Source organism: Artemia franciscana, chromosome 5 (genome assembly GCF_032884065.1).
Source record: "Artemia franciscana chromosome 5, ASM3288406v1, whole genome shotgun sequence".
Lineage (NCBI taxonomy): Eukaryota > Metazoa > Arthropoda > Branchiopoda > Anostraca > Artemiidae > Artemia > Artemia franciscana.
The window spans coordinates 7,474,904-7,499,306 of NC_088867.1; the positions used below are offsets into that span (position 1 = coordinate 7,474,904).

At 34.2% G+C, this 24,403-nt stretch overlaps 1 protein-coding gene across 2 annotated transcripts in view; it reads left to right on the plus strand.

The window, feature by feature from the left end:
* LOC136026939 (beta-mannosidase-like) overlaps positions 1-23,616 on the plus strand; it is a 71,409-nt gene extending 47,793 nt beyond the window's left edge. For both annotated transcript variants that reach the window (XM_065703788.1, XM_065703787.1), the window contains exons 13-16: positions 1,873-2,020; positions 9,499-9,704; positions 11,278-11,469; positions 21,898-23,616. In XM_065703788.1, coding sequence (XP_065559860.1) covers positions 1,873-2,020; positions 9,499-9,704; positions 11,278-11,469; positions 21,898-22,146 — 795 coding nt within the window. In that variant the 3' untranslated portion in view covers positions 22,147-23,616. The remainder of the gene's footprint in view (positions 1-1,872; positions 2,021-9,498; positions 9,705-11,277; positions 11,470-21,897) is intronic.
* The last annotated feature ends 787 nt before the right edge of the window (positions 23,617-24,403 follow it).

The following is a 24,403-nucleotide window of genomic DNA, read 5'->3' on the forward strand; positions in this document are numbered from 1 at the left end:
TGCTACCCAATGAAGTGAATCTGTCCATTTTATCGATCTTCTCGTTACCCAACATCCCCTTTTCATCTTCACTTATTCCTAGCCTTGACAATTTAGTCTATTTGACATTAATTTTGAAACCTATTCTTACATCTTGAACTCGCAAAACTTCTAAAAGCTCATTCATTTTGCTAACAATCTTACCTAGGATTCTGAAATCACAATCTAAGTCCAGGAGAGTTAGACTTCTGTATTTGATTCCATGTTCTCCCATTGCCCTTTCTGTACTGATTAAGAGAAAGTCCATCAAAAAGATCCATATAATTGGGGATAGAACGCAACCCTGCTTAACTCCTGATTAAATGCGAAACTAGCTACTAAGCTCATTTCCTGCCTTAACCACTGCAGTATTATTTCATATGTAGTATTAATCACTTTAATGTGTTTTTCGGGTATATTATACAAGGAGATAGCATTCTCGTTCATTTACATCGGCAAGCCCTTCTTCAGCTTTCAACCCTCCGCTTCCTTTAGGTCATCTTAGGGTTCGTCACGTCGTTTTCTTGATATAACACGGTTTTTTCCTACAAGGTTCATTTAATAGCAATAGGTTTGACAATCTCCAATACTTTCCCAATCGTTATCACTCATTCTTTACTATGGCAAGCTTTTTTGTCTTTTGGTTTTCGTCTCCTCAATCGTAAAGAAAAAGGAGCCTACTTCAGACATTTTCCCTAATATTATTGTCCTGTCGGTTTAAAATTTGATTCAACAACATTTAAGTTTTGTATCATGTGTGCTCATGTTTAGTTGATGTTCATGATAACAATAAGAATAATTGCCGGTGTTTGTATTTGACCATCCAAAATTTAGGATTTTAAGGAAATACGTAAACTTCCATTTAAAGAAATTATTCAATTTCTCTAGTTTTTCTAGGCGGTTTTTTTTGTATGTTTCATCACGAGGGTGATATTGCTTGAAAAATCCATACATTGTATTGCATAAATAAGATTATAATATTATCAATTCGGAATGTGCTGTTTCGCTATGCACAAGCCCAAAAAGGGGTTGTATATTTGTTGGCTCTACCCTTGTTAATACATATGTTTGCAAATGACTTTGCAAATGACCGCAAACCGTGGTGAATAGTCTTTTCTGAGGATTGGGGAATTATCCCCTCCCCTCCCAGAAAAATTCTAAGTGGCCTTGTCACCTCCTAGTAAGTTGTCCCTGAAATTTTCAAACCTATCGCTTAGCCGTGTGGCAAAATAGGGTAGAATAACCAAACTATAACGTTAGGAATTATCTTACGAGGAGGAAAAACCCACCTACCCGATTTTTTATCTATCTCTACGTGTGAAATAGTCTAATGTTAACTTTTTATTCTATTATGCAACTCTTACCCTAAAAGAATCTATTCTGGGTAATATGCTTTTTACTAAAAAAAAAACAAAAAGCCGAATTGGAACGCTTGTCCTCAAGATCAAAAGACTTAAGCTTTTACATCCTGAGCTAGTCGAGCTTGTTAATTGGTTTTATACCTCTGTTGAATTTACTTATAAAAATAAATGGTTTCCTGTAATATCAATTAAATTAGTAAAGATATTTAATAAAAAATTGAGGAGAAAAAAGTTACAGTTAAAATCGATCGTTTTATTTAGATAAAACGATCGATTTTTAACTGTAACTTTTTTCTCCTCATTTTCAAAATGCAGTTATAGTCAGAACCCATTTTACAACAGGTTACGAACCCGTTGATCTGTCAAAAGGAAGCCTTTTCAATTATTCATGTTGAGACTGTTGTCTATTAGAACCGCCCACATCCGCAGTGGCGAAGCTATGCTGAATGCTGGTTATGTTTATAAAGTAACAATCCTTGATTTTATGGTCCAGGTAAACCAGGCAATGAGCGTCAAAGCAGAAACGGAGTGGTACCGTCGCTGGATGGGAAAACTGAATGGAGAAGGCCTAGGCTATACATATGGAGCCATGTATTGGCAATTGCAAGATATATGGCCTGGCCATTCTTGGGCCTCCATCGGTACTATTTTTCTTATACTCTATTATTTGAAAATTCTTTTGCAATATATTTTAATTCAGAAATGGAAGGAATTCGGAAACCTCAGGGATATTAATGGTAGACTCAAATTTCTCCATCCGAGAGTCGACTCTAGTCACCAGTTAAGACTTCAGTATCAAACTATATTTTGTATGACTTTTTCTTTAAAAGTATATAAATATTAGTTTTGACAGGGGGCGTTGTAGGGTCCTAATTCTCTCTCCCTTTATGAAATATATAGTCCCACACATGAGCTTCCACAGGTACACGAGATCTGGTAGACCCAATTTTGCTGCCTCAGTGAAGTTCGACCCTTCCTAGAATTTAGAAAACTACACAAAGTATTACTACTCTTTAAAGCTACGTTTAAACCGTTACTCTAAAATTCTGTTAAAATTTTCACTTTACCCAGGAACATATGGTAAGGAAAAAAAAACATCCTTCTCCTGAGTTGTCTCCAAGACTTCCTTAGAAATTTCTAGTAACTGTTTTCTTCTTTTTGAAAAAGTCTGGTTAATTAACCACTCTGGATACATGTTACTTATTAGTGTTTTTCTTAGAAGAGACAACTCCTACTCCAAAAATTTCGGAAAGCAAATACTAAAGATCTGGTCAGAAAGAAATGATTAAATCAATTTTTGCTCGGCGGGCGTGACCGGAATTAAACGACTGAAATTTATTGTTATTAGTCAGTTTTCTGTAAATTTTTAAATTCAGACTATCTGAATTTATCTTCAGTATTTATCTTCATTTTTTAAGAGAAGAACATCAAGAAAGGGAAATTTCCCATCCTCTGCTAATTCAACAGTAAACTTTAAATCATCCCCCAAACAATTATGATGTTCCACAAAAATCCTCTAGTTCCTTTTAAATTCTTTTAATTTGATGGGTTTTTTCGCAGTTTTTGGGGTGGGATGGGGGCTAAAACTGAAAAAATAGTTAATAGGACTCTTTTGTTGTATAGTGTTCATGTGTAGGTGTTTTTTATATATATAAGATAGGCTAGGTGGATAATCATGAGCTGTTATGTTTAGATATTTATTTATAAGATTTAAATCATTACAGGAACTTACCGCACAAGTCTTTAGGACTTTCTTTTTGCTGTAATAGTTTATTAGTAATATCATTTTTATTTATGTTTACATTGTGAAAAAAAAACTACCTATCTCCCCATATTTCCATACTTAAATAATGTCATCCATAAACCGGCTCCAAAAAATGGGTTTAAAAAAATATGACTCTAACGCAATTGTTTCAATATCTTCTACAAAAATATTAGCCAATAATGGACTTGAAGAGGCATTCGAAAAATTCCTTTCTAGATTGAAAAAAAAAATAAGAGAACTAATTACACTACCTTGCTAAATACATAATTACAGAGACTTCCAAATCTGTTTCACCACTAATCAAGTCCAAATCTTTTAATAGCTTTATTTCGAGAAGAGTTTTCGCTGCTTCAACATCAATACTTGTGTACATTGATGCAATGTCGAAGCTTGATATAAAAGAACTCGAAGAAATCTCCACTTCTTTTAGTTTTTTTTTTTACCAAATTCGAAGAATCCTTAATATAAGAAATTCGTGTAGACCAAAGTGGTTCACAGATCAATACTAACCAAATGCTTAAATCACTTGTTGGCGACCTTGTACTTGACGCAATGGGTCGTAATGGTAGGTTCGGCTTATGGATTTTTGGAATTTCATATAATTTAGGACAAAATCGCAAAGAAAAGAAGAACGAGGACAATAAACAGCCAGTGAAAAAGTTTATTGTCCTCGTTCTTCTTTTCTTCGCGATTTTGTTTTGTCATGAATAGCCAGTGTGGTTTCAGAAATTATTTAATTTAGGACACAAGGAACTGCGTTTCAGGCACTTGTAATAAAGCTGAGGTTTAATTTTTCACCTTCTCATCGATACAGATAGATGTTTTTCATCATAAGAATTTTCCTTATTCTAATATGAATGATTTTATTTCTCTTGGATTATTATCTTTTGTGTCTACCAAAAATGAATTTGTTTTGGTCGTCATTAAAGTACTTTTAATTTTTCGTGAGAGGTGCTCAGCGTTACGAAAATTATAGAGAGTGGTGAATACTGGATTAATTCGAAAAGTTTTCTTTTTTATGACTCTAACGAAATGACTGAGTTAAGTGCCTTTTTAAAGTTTTTTTTTTTTTGTTTTAAATATGTATTTTTTTTCCCAATTAAAATTCTGAAGCAGTAGCCTACTAATCTGAAGTATTACGTGGAATGCTTTCTATTTTCGTGTGTAACTAGGTGACTATTTTGTTAGTCTCTCTAAACGAGGACAAGAAACCCGAACCCAATTACTTAATCTTTTCAAGAGGCTGTTTAAAATCCAAGTTTTAGATGGGCCTCTCAACATTTTTCCCAATTTTTCACTGTAAAAACTGTATTACTTCTGTGATGTTCTTTTCCTTTTACGAGAAAGGCATTTTTTGTGTGTTTCATCTCTAATTTATTAGTCTTCTATTCGTCTTTAAGAGAAGCTTTTTTTGTCGGCTGACGGGAGGTCTGACAGGCCCAGGAAAACTTGAATAGACCCTGTTCACTTCCTAAAATGTTATGAATCTTTTAACAGTGTGACTCAATCATACTTCTTAGGGTTACAATAAAAGAAAATATAAGATGCTTAGGCCTCGTTCACAGATGAAACTTGATAGATCGGGGGGAATTGTGCGTTTTAGCCTTCCACCTGGGGCCAAAATGTGCAGATGACCCCTAGTGAGTGGGAAAACATCATAAGAAGAGTTTAAAGGAAGTTGGAACTTCGTGAGAGAGGTAAATAAAGAAGCTTTGAATAGACTGGGCCGAAGAGGAGTGTGCGCAGTTGTGTTAATCTTAGGTGACTTAGTGCTGCAGTGAGTTGTTAGTATTAGTAGTAGCAATATTGAGTTAACGACTCTTCCTTTCTTGGATTTTCCTTAATGCTAGTATACAGTGCAAAGTTGATTTTTCATCGTTTAAACTAATTAAGAAGGTCTCACGGCTGACAAGAAAATTAAATTCCAAACAGAATCTGTCAACAAAGTGCTCTTTTTCTCAACAGTATCTGGTGGATTCATCAAATCTAATTAAAACCTGGCTGTGATTTCAGCGTTGTTAATTAATTTTAAAGAGGTTAGTACTAAGCAAAGAAATGTAAGATAGAATTAAGTATTAAACGTTGGGTTTCTAAAATAAGGACAATAAATTTCATTTTCCAGTTCTTTTATTATTAAAAATATTATTCAATATTAAATTTCAAAAAAAAAAAAAAAGAATCCCAGAGAGCTCATAGGTCCTTAAACTGGAAACAAAAACGCTAACTGGAAAAATTAAATTTCAAAAAAAATCCTAGAGAGTTCATAGTTCCATCAACTGGAAACAAAACGAGTGTTCAACTCCATGTTGCTATTCATAATTAATTATTCCAACTAATAATAAATAAGTAATTTACTCACTAACTGCTTCCATGAATATAAGCAATCACCTTTCAACCACCTGCTTAATTCATCTGCAATATTAAATTCATCAGTATCAACGTCAACCTCATTAGAGATCTAAAATCAAATTTGTCTACCATGACTAAACCAAATAAGAAGTCTTGAAAACAACGGGTTTAGGGTGTCCATGAAAAAAAGGAAGAAAATCAAACAAATATTTTGAATGTATACAACAGGGTATCCTCAGCGCTTAGAAAAAAAGAATTTATAACCATTATGATTTAATAACCAAACCAGTAGTAGCTATCATATCCCTTATTGTAAACCAAACCAGGCGGTATAAGCCAAGTAATATTTTCAAACTTTGAAGGGCATAGAGTAATGCTTCTTAAAGATGAACGTAAAGTCAAAGGTGTGCGAAAATTTGTGGGAAGGTCTATTTTGGGAATTTCGCAGAAGATCCGAAATCCCGTTGAACATGACAATAAATCAGAATAAACAGTAAATCATTGAAAGCCTCATTGTCAAAAATGCCGTCGAAATCAATATATCTTGGACAGAGTGATGAAGCAATAATTTTTATTCGCTTTAAGTTTCAGCTTTGCCCTCCACTTCCATCAGAAAAACTTATTTTTTAATAAGAGCGGTTGTAAGGTCTCTAAAGCTAAGTTCTGACAGAAGCTGGGCTGAAAATCTCATAGAGTTTTTTTTTTACCTTTTCGGCCCCTGAATTTGTTTTTTATGGACTACAACCGTAGCTGGTTTGTCTAAATGAAAGTTAAATATTTTAAATCTTCACGGAAAATTTATGAAGCATAATAAAATTTTTGAATATCTACCCAAAAAAAAACACTAGTGATACATTTTTATCAGCGCTGAAACAGGAAGCCTCTGTTGATTTTGAAATAAGGATTTTCCCAAATATTGTGGAGTTAAAAAAATGGAGAGGGAGGGGGGGGAGAATTACGATAGGTTTTTAATATTATAATTTTGAAAGCGAAATAAACAAGTTACATATTTAAGAACTTGAGACAACTTTTTGACTCCAAAAGAAGACACGACCAATAATACGTTAGGGTTAAACTCGCAGGCAGCGTAAAAGTGCACCTTATGTAAAGAACGAACGACATTGCTTCTGTGCATTATTATTTTCTTTCTTTCTTTTGGCTACTTCGAGTGGAAAAAGCGGTCGTGGAAAATTTAGGTTCATTCCTTTGGAAATTGAAAGTTGTAGTGCCCTTTTTTAAGAGTCGAAAGCGATTGAAGGACGCCCAGCCACCCTCTCACGGCCTTTTTAGCTATCCGTTTCTTTCTTAACCCCCAAAGACATTCGATGAAAATTTTGAAATTATCATTTTGTTCTGCATAGCTGATACCTCCAATAAATATGCATCCAGAGGTAACATGAACCTCCGCAGCTCTTGGAATAAGGGCTGCAAATTGTGCAAGTTGCCCCTTGTTCGCATGTTGATTTTATTGGGCGTCGAAAAATGTTAACGATGACAAGGAGAAACTTGCAGGGAATATTGAATGGAACGTTAAACTAAGTAGAAAAAAAAAAAAAACTGTGTGCATACGGGTTATCAAAAGCGTTTATCTTCAGTATCTCAGGAACGACTAAGAGTATCAAGTTGAAACTTTCAGGCAGGGAATTAAGTTGAAACTTTCAGGGGATTTTTAACTATATTCAAAGATACTATGTACATCCAGGTTTTCACAAGGGCGTATGGTCAGTATCTCAGTATGTACATCCGTATTGCCAAAAGATTATATGAGTAATATCTCAGGAACGACTAAGGGCATTAAGTTGAGACTTTCAGGGAATGTTGTGGGGGGTGTTGACCCAACTCAAAAGTGTGCATCCAGGTTTTCAAAAGAGCGTATCTGTAATATCTCAGGAACGACTAACGGTATAAAGCTGAAACTTTCAGAGAATTTTCAGGGGGATGTTGAATTAAATCAAAGTGCACTATTTGCAGCCAAGTTGTCGAAATGACTTTTCTTTAGTGTGTCATTTTCTTTAGTGTGTTTGACATTTTAAGAAAATCTTGAGGGTGATATTGAACTAAATCAAAAGACACTATTTACATCCAGGTTATCAGAAGAGTGTATCTGCAATACCTTAGGAACTGCTGACGTAATACAGAAGGAACTTTTAGTGAGGTTGAAATAAATCAAGGTACACTATGGGTATCCTGGTTGTCGAGTGCCCGTATTTGCAATTACTCAAGTATGTCCAAGGGCATAAATTACCAGCTAGGGGGACCCTGCTGAAACTTTAAGGGAATATGGGATGGATTGACCAAGTATTTTTTTCATTTTGTCTTGAGGGAGCTTTAAAACAAACAGAGATTGTCATATACAGGAGTAGGGATGACGCCCCTTAAGCCTCGTTAAGGCCAGAACGTCATTTGCACTTTACTAAAAATAAAGTAATTTTAATTATTCTCTATTTTGAAATACTAATAAACCAAAAACTGCTGACACGTCAAGGAACTGAATTTCATTGTATATTAAACAGCAAGTCCATTTTCATTACTTCTTTTCAGTATTCTTGGTTATGACGGTGATTTTTTTTTCTGTGATTTTCCTGTTTAAAATACATGTCGTTTTCAATGGAGTTCAAATGACATTCAAGGCGTTTAGTGGTTTCCAGAGGGAGGGAAGGGAACTTGCAGTGCAACAATTATAAACTTCGATTGGATTTGAAATATATTTTTTTTTCATTTTATGAAAGAAAAAACACACTGCTTGAATTAAAACCATTTCTAGTAAAGTGCGAATGACGCTCTGGGCTTTAGAAGGCTTTGAGGGCGTCAGTCTTACTCGGGTTTGGGGTAATTTCTGTTTGTTTCAAATTTAAATTGATTGTTCGTTGTAATTTCTATTCGTTTTTTATCTCATTTATTCAATGATAGTGACTTCTATTTATTTTAAGCTTAAAACATTATTTGAATTTCTTTAATTTAGCTTATTACCTTTTTTTTTACCAAAAGATAAGAAAAAAAGACATTTCGACGCTGAATAAAAATATAAATGGATTGTTTATCATTTTATATTCTGCTGCATAGGTATTTAGATTGTGATTCTTGTTCGCTTATTAATTTGAAATAATATATGACATTCCTTCTACTTATCTTTGGTTTAATTAGAAGTAGCTCTTTACTTCTTTTTAAAAAACTTGTTTTAAAAAAATAATTTTTACTTAATCTAAAAATAAGAAAGATAGAAAAATAGACGTCGAATAGGAAATATAAAAAGATCTTGTATTATTCTATATTCCGCTGGATAGTTTAGGTAGTTTTATTTAGATACCTGTTATTTTTGTGAGAATCGTTCATTTATAATTTTATCTAAATATTTTAATTATTATATCGGCCGGAGAAAAACAGATTCCTGCTGATCTAAAAAAGATATAAACTGAATATCAACTCCCATGGAGATACTTTTTATCGGGCTGCGGAAATCTTGTTTCGAGGGGGGATTTATTCCTCTTAAATTCTCCTAGCTTAAAGCTTGAAAAGGAAGAATTTGGGCACAAGCTTCATTTTACTACTATTGCAGCACAAGAAAAAAAAAAGGAGAAAATAATAATTTTAGTAATATTAAAAACTTCAAAATGTTTGAAAACCGAATGAGATATTTACCAACTTTCTAAAATGAGTGATTCAGTTTATGAGTAAAACAGGCTTCTCACTTTATAGGGTGCGGTATAAATCTTATTTTGAAATAAAAATAAATATGATAACCAGGGCTGTATCCAGGATTTTTCTTTTTCTTCAGGAGGAGGGGGTCACAAAAGCAATTTTTTAAGGGGGTACAGAAAAATACTTCTAAAAAACGCATATAAATTTGTTTACTTTCATTTTTGTTATGTTTTTTAAGAGTCGGACAAACTTTTTTTTGGTGAGGGGGGGAGGGAGGTTCAAACTTCTTAACCCTCCCCTGGATACAGCCTTGGTGGCACCATCTTTTGAATTGCTGTCCTCGAAACTAAATTTCCTCATTTTAAGAATATGATGGCAACTGGAAGCTGTTACATTACTACTCAAAAGATTTCTTTGCAAGTATATTGCCCATTCCAATAGTTGAAGAAGGAGCTGTTAGAGTTTACATCTCTTCTGATCTTGTGGAACCGGTCAATGTTGGCGTTCAACTTGTTGTTCAACGGTATGATTCGTTGGAAGATGGAAGAAGCTATAGCTCGGAATTCCTCATGGCATGTTTAGTTTTCCTTTAATTACTGTACTTTTCCTTAATATAAAGTAAGAAAACAAACATGTTTTCTCAATTGAAAGTAAGGAGCCACATTAAAAGTAAAAATGAACAGAAATTATTCTGTTTATGAGGGGGCCGTCCTTCTCCTCGATATCTTGCTCTTCACAGTAAGTCTTTTTTAGCACTTATAGAAAATCTTCTTATTCTATTTCAAAGGCCCTTGTGTTTCAGGAGTTATTCCTAAAAAATTGGGACAAGCATTCAATCTTGAGCGTAAAGAGGAAGGTATTAAGAAGAGGGGCAACCCTCTCGTATACGGAATAGTTTCTGTTCATTTTGAGTTTAAAAGTTGTTCCTTACTTCCAGTTGATTTTTTTTTTTCTTTTGCCAATTCTGTTGATGTATCTATTGATATCTAAGGTCTGCTTTTTAGAGTTTCGGTTACTATTGAGCCGAGTCGGTCCTTACAGCTCTTTGCCAGGAACCATTTGATTTTGCTTCTTTTTATTTTAGCTTTTATGGGACGTTCTATTTCGCATCCAAATCTAAATCCGATTTTGAATTGCTTCGTTTATGTGCCAAATCCGGACTTAGCTCCTTTTTTTGCAGCAAGTGTGGAGTACTTCACTTTATTTTGTGTTTTTCTCGATATATATTACAATCAATGACATTGCCTTCCCCTCGATATTTTCAAAATTGTGTATCGCATTACCATCCCACCCCCTTCCACACACACACTCTCTCTCCCTACCATCATCATGACCAACTTTTTTTGTTTAAAATTTTGTAGATATTTGGAGGCTATCGATGGATACACAATCTAATGACCGAGCCGTATTATTGTTATCTTTATCAATAAAACAAAACTGCGCTCTATCACGCCACCAATATCCCCTGCATGACTCTACGAGTTGGGCCATGTTTTAAATTCAGGCGCTATTTTTAAGATTGGCTAATCCTTTTTAAAATTGAAGGGGCATTGTTTTTTTATTATATTATTTATTCTTTTGATTAGGAAAGTTGGAAAAATGGGAACATCAGTTTCCATATCTGTTTGATAAATTTTTATCGAAGACATACCGACGCACTACTAGGGGAAAAGCTTGGGAACCAACAGCTCCGTACTTAAGAATATAGGCTTTTCAAACCGCCCCTTCATCGTTGCTTCTCTATTGAAAACTGTGATGTTTTGATCAACAGAAAACAATTCGTAAATCTTACTCCTTTTTTTGGCCTTTTATGGATGAAAATTTCCCAGAAAAAATGGAAACTTCTTTTCTAAAAATGGGGATCATGAAATAGAAAAAAATGGAAGTCTGTAAAATTTCTCGTAACTTTCCGAAGAAAAATTTGTTTTTCTAGCTTACTGAATAGTATAATACAAGAAACAAAAACAAACTGTCTTAGCTCTGAAAGTAAAATTCATTAGGATTAGTTGAGTCTAGCAGTAAAATGACAAAAAATTATATTGGGTTTTCTATGAACAGTAAGTTATTTCGATGTGATAGTCTTCAAATGACTCCTTCCTAAAACAAGTTTTTTTTTTTAATTTGAACATATCTAATTTGTTTTAGCCGGCCTTGAGCTCCGAGCTAGCAGGTGAATGGGTTTTGTCAACCATCCTTCCTGAAAGTGGATGTGATACTCCCAGTATTAACGACTTCTCTTGTTTCATTCGGGTTTCACTGACGGGTGTATCAGCACCAACAAATGTTCTTCTTCTTTCAGACCCAAAAGATGCCAAATACAATAAAGCAACCATATCGGTAAGCTTGTGAAGTTTTATTGATTATTTTTTATTATGTTACTTGCATGATACCCCTTTAACCTTTTCAGTCACTAGTTTTATTTCATTATAAAAAACATTATTTTAAGATACGACAATTATAGTATTTTGCAGGATAGTGTTAGGCTACAAATTTCTGAGGGTCCAAAAAGGGTCCTCTGAAAGTTTATACTATATTGAGAGTTCTTTAAACTATATGGAGAGTTCAGTATTAATGTTGGTTTTCATCATTGTTTGCTATTACATTGTTTGTAACTAAAATACTATCAAGGGCATATCCAGATTTTGTTCGGGGGGGGGTGAAAAGAAATTTTTAAACACTTTAAAAAATGCTTTTATATGAATTTTTATTACATTTTTACGAGTTGGAACAAAATTTCTGGGGGAGGGGGGTCCCTGAATTTTTCCTGATTATGGCCTTAGTTACTAGTAAGAGATCACCTTATCCTTTTCAGTCTTGGCACTTTTCTGACGTACGCCACTTTCAGTATATTGTAACATAATTTTATGCTAAGGCTTTCGCCCTTCTGCTTTATAGAGAAGCTAGAGGAACTTTTCTACTAGTATGAATTTCATAAATTGGCTATTTGTTATTATAATACTTTAACCTTTTCAATTTCAATTAACACAGGATGCTTTTTTTGACACACAACATGTTTAGTATCTTGCGACATTATGTTAGGCTACGGCTTCCGCGCTATTATAAGGAGGATTCAGTATAAAGGTGGGAGCTTACATAATTGTTTCCCGTTGCACGAGGGTAGTTTAATATTTTTGGTCACGAGTTTTTATTTCATTGTTGACTTTTTATTCGAAAAAGTCATTACTTCTGCCCTAGTATCAAAATTTTGTTCGTAAGAATTAATACAGGGGCTATATCTTATCTTAACCTTCCATTCTAATACGGGATACCGTAGATCAGTGACTTCTAAACTTTATATTACCACGGCTTCCTTAAAAATATTTGATAATATGGTGGCTCCCTTCCATTTTACAAAATAATACAGAAATCAAAATAACTCAAGAAATAAATTAGCAAAAAATCCCAGGGTTCAACGGATGGATTTTTGTTTGCTAGTATGTTATCTTGGACGCATAAATTTAGATGTAGAAACATGTCAAACTCAAAGCTGTTTCCCAGTACCTTTTCCAAAGCTCCATTTTTTATGAATGCTTTCACGTTAGCTTTTTGAGTCAATACATGCATTTGCGGTTCTTACATCGTTTAATTCAAAACACTCAATTGTCCTGAAATGTCCTCCAAACAGATCAGTCAGTTTGATAATTAAATTATCAACCCTGAATATGCTTGCGTCCAAATTTTGATTTTCTTTTATTACAATTATAATTTCCACTTTGAGTTCATGTATACTCTTAATAACCTTAGCACGAAATAGACAGTACACTTCACAATAGTAAAAAAGTATTTTATAAGTAGCTCCCATATCGTCACATGGCTTTGTAAACAATCTAACTTATAAAGAACTGTTTTTTATATAGTTTGTAATCGTGTTGCGAGAGCAGCACTTTGGTTTTGTCGTTTGTTTTTTTCCCCTAGTACCTCGATTTCAGCTTATTCCTAGAAATTGGTAAGGGTCTAACCTCTGCGGTTCTTATGGAAAGCGTGGACCTTAAGCCGGATTGATGAATATGACTTTGCGTTTTGGAAAGCTTCGTAGAACTCTTGCCTGGGGCCAAAAAGGATTGTTTTTGCTTATGTTTCTACCCTTTTCTGTTCGTGATTTCAGCTGAGTTTATCATTCGGTTTTTCGCACATGGGATTGCGGTAGAGAAATGGTATCAGATTTGCCTCTTAAACTTTAGAAGTTCTCGCATTGCTGAAGAAATTAGAGTTTATCCTTTATTCCTATCTAAGTTATGACGTCAAAAACTTGACCTTCGGCGAAATAGTCAACTTTTGAACAGATAGATTTTTTTTTCGATGGCAGTCGATAGTTCTTGGTGAGCTGATCAAAATACATGTCATCCATTTTTTGGAAGAGAAATTCCTTCGTGAGATATACGAGTTTGAAAGTTTAAAGGGGTTGACAACTTCAGTAGTAAGGTACACACTGAAACCAAAAATAGGCCGGTACAGAAATGCTATCAGATGTGCATCTTAAACTTTAAAAGCTCTCTCATTACTAAAGAAATTAGAGTTTATCCTTTGCTCTTTTCTAACTGACGACGTTAGAAACATGGTTTAAAGGGGTTGACAACTTCAGTAGTAAGGCACGCACTGGAACCAAAAATACTGAATTGTGAGACATATAGGTGATTTTTAAGCAACAGTCGGCTGTTAGCTCATAATCATATTTGGCAATGAGGGGTTCGCTACTTTTGCTAGTTGGTGAACCTATAATTTGTTTCCGGTGTATTTGATGGAAAGACCAATTTGGTTCCAATGGTAAGACATGTAGGGCACTTGTATGTAATAATCAGCTGTTAGGCTACAATCATCTTCAGCGATGAAGGGTTTGCAACTTTTGCTAGTTGCAATGAGGGGCTTGCAACTTTTCGAGTTGGTGTACCTAGTATTTATTTTAAGATCCTTACAGATTAACAACTTCAGCGTTTGCGAGGAAACAAAACCAAAGTGTTGCTCTCGCAACCTATACTCGGCGAAGCCGAATAAAGGTTGCTGCAACACCTCACGTTACCCATGCAACGTAGATCTAATTGGAATTGCCGTTTTCGAAACCCACACAGGGAAGTAGAACAACAAGCAAAATAATTCTTTTGACTCTTGTATCCTCTTTTTAGTGTGTGTTTTTTTGTCACTATTAACAATGAACTAGAAAAACATAATGAACTGTTTCAGGGCCCAATTGAAAGAAAGTTGCAATATCTAGCCCCTTTTGTAATTAGCAAAAGCTATCATTCTAAGAAAATTAATTTTCGACTTGCCCCTTAAAATTCATGGAAGTTTCGCCTTAATACCCTCACCCTATCAGACCCATACAAAATTAAACCTTCCCCCTTTACCCAGTGATAAATCATTTTTATCAATAAGAAGCATTTTGTATACTACACAATCCTTGCCCTAGGGCTGAAGGGGGCTTAGCATCCCTTGAGTTACAACTATTAGACCTTTTGACCTTTTTAAAATATTGATCTGTAATTTGGGGAGCAGGAAATCAAAAAGACAAGGGAGACTTGTTGCATTCCTAACGCTCTTCGTCATTCCCTGAAAGTTTCAACTTAATACACTCAGTCGCTCCTTAGATAATGCTGATACGCGCTAATGACAACCAGCATGCACATAACATGTTTTGATTGTGTCAAACTCTCAAAATTTCTTTAAAGTTTCACTTTAATACCAAAACACTTTTTGGAAACCTGGGATCAAACATGTCCCCTTTTCCCAATACAGGATAGGTACTGTTCTGTTATAGCGCCCATGTTAAGTTCTTTATCTGAGTAGCACCTGTTTTTCTTACTAATCCTCATGAAATATCACAAAATATTATGAAAATATAATACTTAAGAAATTTCTGAAAACTTTAGAAACAAATTTCGGCTATTTATTTGCTCATTAGGAGGGTTGGGGTAAAGTATAACGGGTCTGCATGCAAAAAGTGTTGGGTATTTTTATTCTACATATTATGAAGTAGAAATTGCTTCCTAACTTCATCCTGTTCGAATATTCTACCCATCCCCCACTCCTAATGTGAAAATATAGAGCCCAAACAATATATTTCCCATCTCTTCTGTCACTTGTTTTTGTCTTGTCTCATACTAAGTTGAAAGAGAGTAACGAAGAAACTGCTTCTCCAATGCGTCAATTGATGAAGAAATTGATGTAGGTGCTATAACAGAACAGTATCAAAAGACCTGTATAACTTTGAGCAAATTTGCAGTGAGGAAAAATTTATGGAAAAAAACACTAAGATTAAAATAGCGTCAAAACACTATTTTTTTTCCTTGTTTATATTTAGCATATTTGAAATTAATGAAAAAATTATCCTTATTAATAGAATGGAAAGAATTTTGACTTTTCCCTGGCGCTGGGTGGGATTGAACCTCGGGACCCACGATTAGCAGCAGCGAGCAACATCCACTACACCAGCACCGTTAACATTAACACAAATTTACACAATTAAAACGTTGTGTTAATTCGAAGAATCTTAATTTGCTCATTAATTATTATTTATTATTATTTAAGAATTAACGACGCTTCTTGACTACTAAGGTCCTTGCGTCGGCCCTGCAGTGCATTCCTGCAACGTGTTTCAATCTCTGGGTCCCGTATTACCAAGCTAAGGTCAAATCCACTGCGCCACCACAGGACAAAAATACTCATTAATTACTTCATGTTGTCCTGTTGGTTTAAAGCTTCACATAGAGGCAGGCGGAGGGGCAGGAGGACCACGCCCCCTCTCCTGGATATTTGGGACTATAAAGTAATTATAAAAAAAAACAAAGGAAAGAAAGCAGAATAGGGAAAACCTTAGAAAAAACGTGTGTTGCCCATTGTTGGCTGCCCGGAAAATAGGAAATATAAGTTATAATTAAATAAGCAAATATATATAAGTTAAAAATAAAATATAATATAAGTTATAATTAAAAAAGGAAAATATAAGTTATAATTTGTGACTTAGAGACCTCTTTTCAGTTTTTAACAAACATCTTTTCTATGTGATTTTGGTTGAGGTGAAAAAAAAATAAAATCCCCACAGTAACGAGTGATAAGTAAATAACGATCCTTGTCAATAACGGAAGAATAAGAGCCTAACTATTGATAACATTCTCACCTGGGTCCCACCTGTGAATATAGATAGATAAAGAGGCGCCGTTTGGACCAAATCTTGGGGTGGGCATGAACTCTATCTTGCCCCCCCCCCCCCCGAATCACTTCGTGTCGCGTAATTATCTAGGAAATGGGCATTTGACAGAACTCGAGAATTTTATTATGTATCTAACCTACTTTCAAAGTTTACAATAGCATAATTACCCCAAGGGTCATCAAGTAATTACGCTCTTTGGTTAATAGGCGTGCAGTAATTTCAAATCAATTGGACAGAATGGATTATGTTGGACATAATGGATTATTATGGCCGGCAAAGGGCCCTTTGTTGTGGAAGCTTGGGCCCCCTGGAAAATCTGGGTTGGGCATTTGCCCACAAACATGACGTCCGTCCACACACACGTCCCAGTCGTCATTTGTGTCCCAGTCTGTAATTTCTCTTTGAGCGTCCCGGTCGTCATTTATATTCCCTGTGTCCCTGTCTGTATATACATTCGTTTTTGAATTGGTATATGATGAAATAAATTTTTTGTTTTTTCCTTTTTTTCTTTTTAGTTTTTTTTTTTGGTGTTTACCTTTTTTAGTTTTTTTATTTTTATTTTTAGTTTTTTTAGTTTTTTAGCTTTTTTAGTTTTTTAGGAAATAGATTTTTTGTTTTTTTTCCTCTTTTTCTTTTTAGTTTTTTTTTTTTTTTGGTTTTTACCTTTTTTTTTAGCGGCTTGAATACATTCGTTTTTGAATTGGTATACGATGAAATAATTCAGACGTCATATGCGGACAGACAGACAGACACACAAACAAACAACTTATTTTTATGCATATAGATTAGTAATTAGTATAGTTATTAGTACATAAGAAAGTTCGTATAATTATAGAAATTTTGGTAATTTGGTAATGCATTGCAAGAGTACCCATGAGCTGATGTATGAAACCACTAAAATCAGATATGTTTCCCCTGAACGAAGTGTTGGGAATTTCTGTATTTTTCCCCTGAACAGGGTTTTTTATGTTTATTAAATAAAAAAAAATAATTTTTTTTATTTAATTTCTGAACGTTTTTGAATTAATGCATGTTTGATTTTGGCTCTCCGTACATAAATTATTAAAATGAAATTTGCTATTAATTCTTTTTTTGGCTAAATGGCTTTCTCTTAGTTTTGATCAGACGATTTTGAGAAATAAGAGGTGGGGAAGGAGGCATAGTTGCCCTCCAATTTTTCGGTTACTTAAAAAGGCAACTAGAAATTTTAATTTTTGACGAACGTTTTTATTAGTAAAAAATATACGTAACTTAAGAATTAACTTATGTAACAAACTTTTATATTCTTATATTTTTATTATGTATATGAGGGGGTTTGTCCCCTCGTTAATACCTCGCCTTTAAACTAAATCTGAAGTTTTGTCCCAATTCTTTAAGAATGATCCCCGAATCAGAAAGGCCGTAGAATAAATAGTTGAAATTACTAAAAATACTTTAGCATAAAGAGCGAGGCATTTATCTCCTCCTAAATACCTCGCTCTTTATGCTAAAGTATTTTTAGAGCCCCTCATATGCGTAATAATCTCTGTTCGTTTTCAGTTTTAATGCTACTCCTTAGTTTCAATTGAAAAAACTTTTTCACGTTTATTTTTTCATTGTTTTTTTTTTTATAGTAATGCTTGAAAATCCCACGCCCTTTTCATTGAATTTCTTTTCCCCCATGACATATTCCTCCAAGAAAGATCCTCCCACATGGCCCCCTCCCCTCAACCCCACCCCCAAACCAAAAAAATCCCCCTGAAAACGTCTGTACACTTCCCAATAGTCATTACTGTATGTAAACACTGGTCAAAGTTTGTAACTTGCAGCCCCTCCCCCAGGAACTGTGGGGGAATAAGTCATCCCCAAAGACATAGTTATTATGGCTTTCGACTATGCAGAACAAAATGACTATCTAAAATTTTGATCTGTTGACTTTGGAAAAAAATGAGCGTGGGAGGGGGCCTAGGTGCCCTCCAATTTTTTTGGTCACTTAAAAATGGCACTAGAATTTTTCATTTCTGTTAGAATGAGCCCTCATTCTAACGGGGTTGACAACTCAACTCGGTTCATTAAAGGGGTTGACAACTTCAGTAATAAGGTACTTACTGAAACCAAAAATAGGTGGATACCAATTGTGAGACATGTAGGGGAGTTTCAAGCAACAGTCGGCTGTTAGTTCATAATCACGTTCGGTAATGAGGGGTTTGCAACTTTTGCTAGTGGGTGTATCTATTATTTGTTTCCGGTGTATTTGATAGTAAAACCAATTTGGTTCCAATGGTAAGTTATGTAGGAGACTTGTAAGTAATAATCAGCTGTTAGGCTTCAATCATCTTCAGCGATGAGGGGTTTGCAACTTTTTCTAGTTGCAATGAGTGGTTTGCAGCTTTTGCGAGTTGGTGTACCTAGTATTTATTTTATGATTCTTACAGATTAACAACTTCAGCGTTTAATCGAAGCGAGGAAACAAAACCAAAGTGTTGCTCTTGCAACACTTTACTCGGGGAAGCTGTACAAAGGTTGCTGCAACACCTCACGTTGCCCCATGCAAAGTAGATCTAGTTTTCGTCACTTTTGTAAAAACAATTAAGTTCCTCATTTTTATTTTTTATATAAGAGCTGCTATGTGGAGCAGGCAGTGGTTCGCGAGAACACCGGGTGTTTTCAATTTAACTAGTGCTAGAAGTGCTTTCATTTTAACCAGTTTTGTGTTCTGACATTGATTGTGCACCATCAAATAGTTCGTGGTAACGAACTGTAGTAAGGAGTGACCCGGCTCAATAGTAACCAAAATTCTAAACAAACAGAATTTTTATAACGATAATTACATCAAAATAATCGAATTTTAATGCTGATTTTAAATACATAAGTTTCATCAAGTTTAGACTTACCCATCAAAAGTTACGAGCCTGAAAAAATTTGCCTTATTTTAGAAAATAGGGAAACACCCCTTAAAAGTCATGGAATCTTACCGAAAATCACACCATCAGATTCAGCGTATCAGTAAACCATACAGTAGAAGTTTCAAGCTCGTATCTGCAAAAATGTGCAATTTTGTATTTTTTGCCACAAGCCAGATCACGGATGCGTGTTTATTTGTTTTTTTTTTTTTTTTCCCGGGGGTGATCGTATCGACCCAGTGGTCCTAGAACGTCCCACGAGGGCTCATTCTAAGAGCCCGAGAGGGCTCTTTTTAAATGACCAAAAACTTGGAGGGTACCAGGGCCCCCTTCCACGCTCTTTTTTCCCAAAGTCAACGGATCAAAATTCTGAGATAGCCATTTTATTCATCATAGTCGAAAAACCTAATGACTATGTCTTTGGGGACGACTTACTCCCCCACAGTTCCCGTGGGAGGGGCTGCAAGTTACAAACTTCGACCAGTGTTTGAATATAGTAATGGTTATTGGGAAGTGTACAGACGCTTTCAGGGGGATTTTTTTGGTTGAGGGGTTGAGGTTATTCGGGAGGAACTTTCCCATGAAGGAATTTGTAATGGGAGGAGAAGATTTTCATGAAGGGGCACAGGATTTTTTTGCATTTTTTGAAAAAACAATGAAAAAATAAATATGACAAAGGTTTTTCAACTGAAAGTAAGGAGCACTATTAAAACTTAAAACGAACAGAAATTATCACGCATATGAGGGGTTCACCTCCTTCTGATACCTCGCTCTTTACGCTAAAGTAATTTTATTAATTTGAACTATTTATTCTATGGCCTTTGTGATTCAGGGGTCATTTTTAAGGAATTGGGACAAAATTCTAGCTTTAGTGCAAAGAGTGAGGTATTGACGAGGGGGTGAGCCCCCTCATATACGTAATAAAAACACGCGAATATAGAAGTTCGTTACGTAAGTTAATCCTTAATTTACGTATATTTTTACTAATAAAAACATTAGTAAAAAATTGAATGTTCTAGTTGCCTTTTTAAATAACCAAAAAATTGGAGGGTAACTAGACCTACTCCCGCGCTCCTTTTTTTCTCAAAATCGTCCGATGAAAACTATGAGAAAGCCATTTAGCCAAAAAAATAATATGCAAATTTCGTTTTAATTATTCATGTGCGGAGAGCCAAAATCAAAATATGCATTAATTCAAAAACGTTCAGAAATTAAATAAAAAAAACAAGTTTTTTAAGTGAAAGTAAGGAGCGATATTAAAACTTAAAACGAACAGAAATTTACAGAAATTTGATCAATAAAGAGTAACAAAGCTCAGTCAGTTAATAATCACATTAAATACCAGAATGACAAGCGAACAAGTAATTATATGAGCGAACAGCAAAAATAAGAGATTTTGATCAGACATTATGTTGAATTTCCTTTTAAGATTAATTAAAGATGCTCCTCTTCTTGGATAAGTTCTTTATCTGAGAATATTTTTTCCCCACAATGCGCCAAAATTGTTTCCATCACGCCAAAATGTTGTGCACCACGCTACACCAAAGACTTTGACGTCATCCTACTATAATCTTGCTTTCTCCATGTTTTCTCTCCTGTCTGTTTTATTGAATTGACTACATTTCCTCTGAATGATTCACTTCTCGAATTTTTCATTCAAAAAAATTATATCTATTTTCTATTGTTTGTTTTTGCGCATCATTAGTATATCATGTAAAACTGAAATGTTTATAACTGATACTACTACTACTACTACTACTAATAACTCACTGCAGCACCAAGCCGCCTGAGGCCAACACAGCTACGCACGCTCCTCCTCCAACCTAATCTATTTGAAGCCTCCCTCTTTACACCCTCCCAGGAAGTTCCCATTTCCTTTAAATCTTTATTTATGACATCCTCCCAACCCAGACAAGGACGACCTGCTTTCCGTGTAGCCCCAGACGGTTGGCCAAAAAGGACAATCTTCGGTAATCTGTCATCCTTCATCCGTAGAACGTGGCCTGGCCATCTTAACCTTTCTTTCATTATAGCCCCAGAAAGCGGGATTGAACCACACTTTTCGTACAACCTACGAAATATATTATAACTATTATAATTATAACTGATAGTTTCTGTTAAACACAATTTTTAGCATGTTTAAAACTGTAACTGTTTTATTTCTTTTTAGAATTAAATTTGAACAAAACAGTTTTTTTCAGCTGAAAGTAAGGAGCAACATTAAAACTTCAATAAATAGAAATTATTCCGTATGTGAGGGGGATGTCCCCTTCGCAGCACCTCGCTAATCATGCTAAAGTTTTTTGAAGTATTTTAAAAAGGCTTCATGTTTTAAGTAAGTGGCCCTTATGTTTCAGGATTTATTCTTAAAGAATTGGGACAAAAAGTCAAACATTAGCGTAAAGAGCGAGGTATTTAGGAGGGGACAGCCGACTGTAAAATAAAACGACCAAAACAATAACATTTAAATCAATTTTTTTGATTTCTAGTCTGTTTGCAACTATTTCGCGTGTTTCAATGTTAAAATCACTTTGTTTAATATAAAATTAAATTAATAATTATTAATAGTTATTTTTATCAAATTTTAATAAAGAATTATATTAATAATAATATTAAATAATATAAATAAATTCTCTATTAGAAATAACATTCTTAATTTTTAATAATTAATAATTTTTATTATTATAATAATACATAATTAAAATTAAATAAAATTAATAAAGCATACTCCTTTTTCAGGTAGCTTCTGTATCTGAGAGTATTATTGCACCAGAAGGCTACGCCAAGGGCTTTGATATAATCTTAACTACAGATAATGTTGCCCTCTTCGTGAATTTGGAACTTAGTTCGACCCTGGGACATTTCTCTGAAAATGGATTCCAAATGTACAACTCTCAAAAGTCTGTTCAATTTTGGTCAACCGAAGATATTACTGTTGATGATTTTCTAGATGAACTTAACATTATTTCTTTGTCAGATATAGTTTAGAGATGGGATAAATAGACAGGTTTACTAAGTCCAATGGTTACTAAACATATAAAGCAGGAAGAAGAAGAAACGCTCTGAAATTTTAAATTACTGGTTGTTTTTCGTCGGTACTACAAAGCTTTTCGGTAAATGTCTCTCAAATGTGAAAGCTTCCTAAAATGCCAAAGTCAGAAATGTCAGAGCTTCCCAAGGTGTAGAATTACTATAATCCGTGTTTCACAAATAAGGCAAAATAATAAAGATAAAGGAATTTATCTCTATTGCAATTTTTTTAACGGTCTCAAATGAAGGTTTTCACCTTTTAAACATAAAAACCTAGAAATTACGATTCGAGTCGGAGGAATAATTGATTGTTCTTTACGAGTAATAATTTCTTAACTGTATTTTTAAGACCAGTGTTTAAACTCGATATCCCCCCTCATGATACGACCTTGAGGAAATATAGGATTTAGTTAATCAAAATTTCAAACACGGTTATATTACTTTTATAACAATGTTTTCTAATAGGAATAACACGTAGTATATGTGCAGCCAAAGAGAAAAAACACTTGGCTTTCGACAAAAGAGATTTTTTATTCCCTTCTTTGGTATTTGATATCTTTATTTTTGGGCCACAAACAGCGATGTTTAGTCTCCACTGATTGTATATGACGCCAATCTTCAGATGTCACTTTGAATTTCTGGTACGAGTTTTCAGGTTTATGCTGTTTTTATTCTGTTCTCTTTTCCATAAATTTCTATCAAAATTATTCCTGGTCTTATTGCAGTAAGATGCTATTTAACATGTCATTTTCGTATTTATCTTTTAAGCTTTTGGCGAATCAAATTAGCTAAATCATTTTGAAGCACAAAAGAAATTATATGATTTCAATCTATACATAACTTCGGTCTGCCAAACATAATATTTTAAACTCAACAAACTCAAATTATTATTTTCTGTTCTTAATGTTCTTTTCTCTCTATTAACTCACTTAAATGGTGTATGTAAATACACATGCAGTACAAAGTAATCGAGATTTCGCAAAATAAAAATAACATAGGTTTTATCGAGCCGTTATTATGCTTATTATGCATTCTTATGTCTATGTCAAAATAGATGAAAAATATTTTCCCATTGCATATATTTTAACTTTTATTGCCTAGTTTTTACATTAATCTGTTGCATAATAAACATTTATTTCTTAGGGATAACTGACCTAATGTAGAGTAAGTTCTGATAGAGAACGGTGCAATTTGTGTTGCATAAATGACAAAAATAATCTTTTTTCTATTTTGTCTTTGACTCTTAGTAAACTCAATTTCTGTTTGAACCTAGCTATATTATTCTCGTTTTTTTTATTAGTTTAAATTAAAATTATGAGCAAATTTGGGCTTAATAAACTTGTCTATACAGCTAATAAGATTATTGACTACAATCTTGTGCCATGGATATTTCAAAAAATAAAGGAGAGTATGCTGTCATCTATCTAACCTCCAAAGTACTACATATTTGAGTATTCGAATTATTAGTCACCTCAAGGGGGGGGGGGTAACTTGCCCTTAGGTTTGCATGCCCCGCCCCCTAGATTCCGACGATGATTTTTTTTTTCATTGAGAAATACCTTTTTTGGTATTTAAAAAAAATCGATAAAACAACGAAGTTACCCCCTCCCCTAGATTTTAAAAAATATATCTCCTTCCTAATTTTTTGGGTATTGACATCGTGGGAATTATTCCGCTAATTTGTCAGGTGGGGCGTGTAGTGAATTAACATAAATTTAATAACTTGGTCACTTCAACCACATGTTACATATATTTTGGATATTTAAATTATATACTTATATAATTATTATATACTTATATAATTATATAATTATATACAGTAACGGTCTTTTACGATAATTTACTGGTTATGCGCAGCTAACCGAAGAGCCTGTCTGATGACAGAAAAAATAAGCAAAAACCGTCGTGTATTTTTGAATTAAAGTCAACTTGGTGGATTGTGATGAGAAACTTGAGAGCCATGGCTAATTGGAGTAAAGCCAAGACAGATAGTCTCAGTGAGAGGCAAAGCTGGAATAACCCTTTTTTAGAATTGCACAAAATTGATGTCATTTCACTTGTTGATAGACAGTCTATCATCCATCCTAGGGCAGAACTAAGGTAGGTAGGCATGGAGTAAGGGTAACTCAAGTAGTTTTATCAGTTCTATGAGTCATTCGAATACAATTGGAGACCACCAAATAAAAAGTTTTAAAAGATTTATAATTGGCCAATG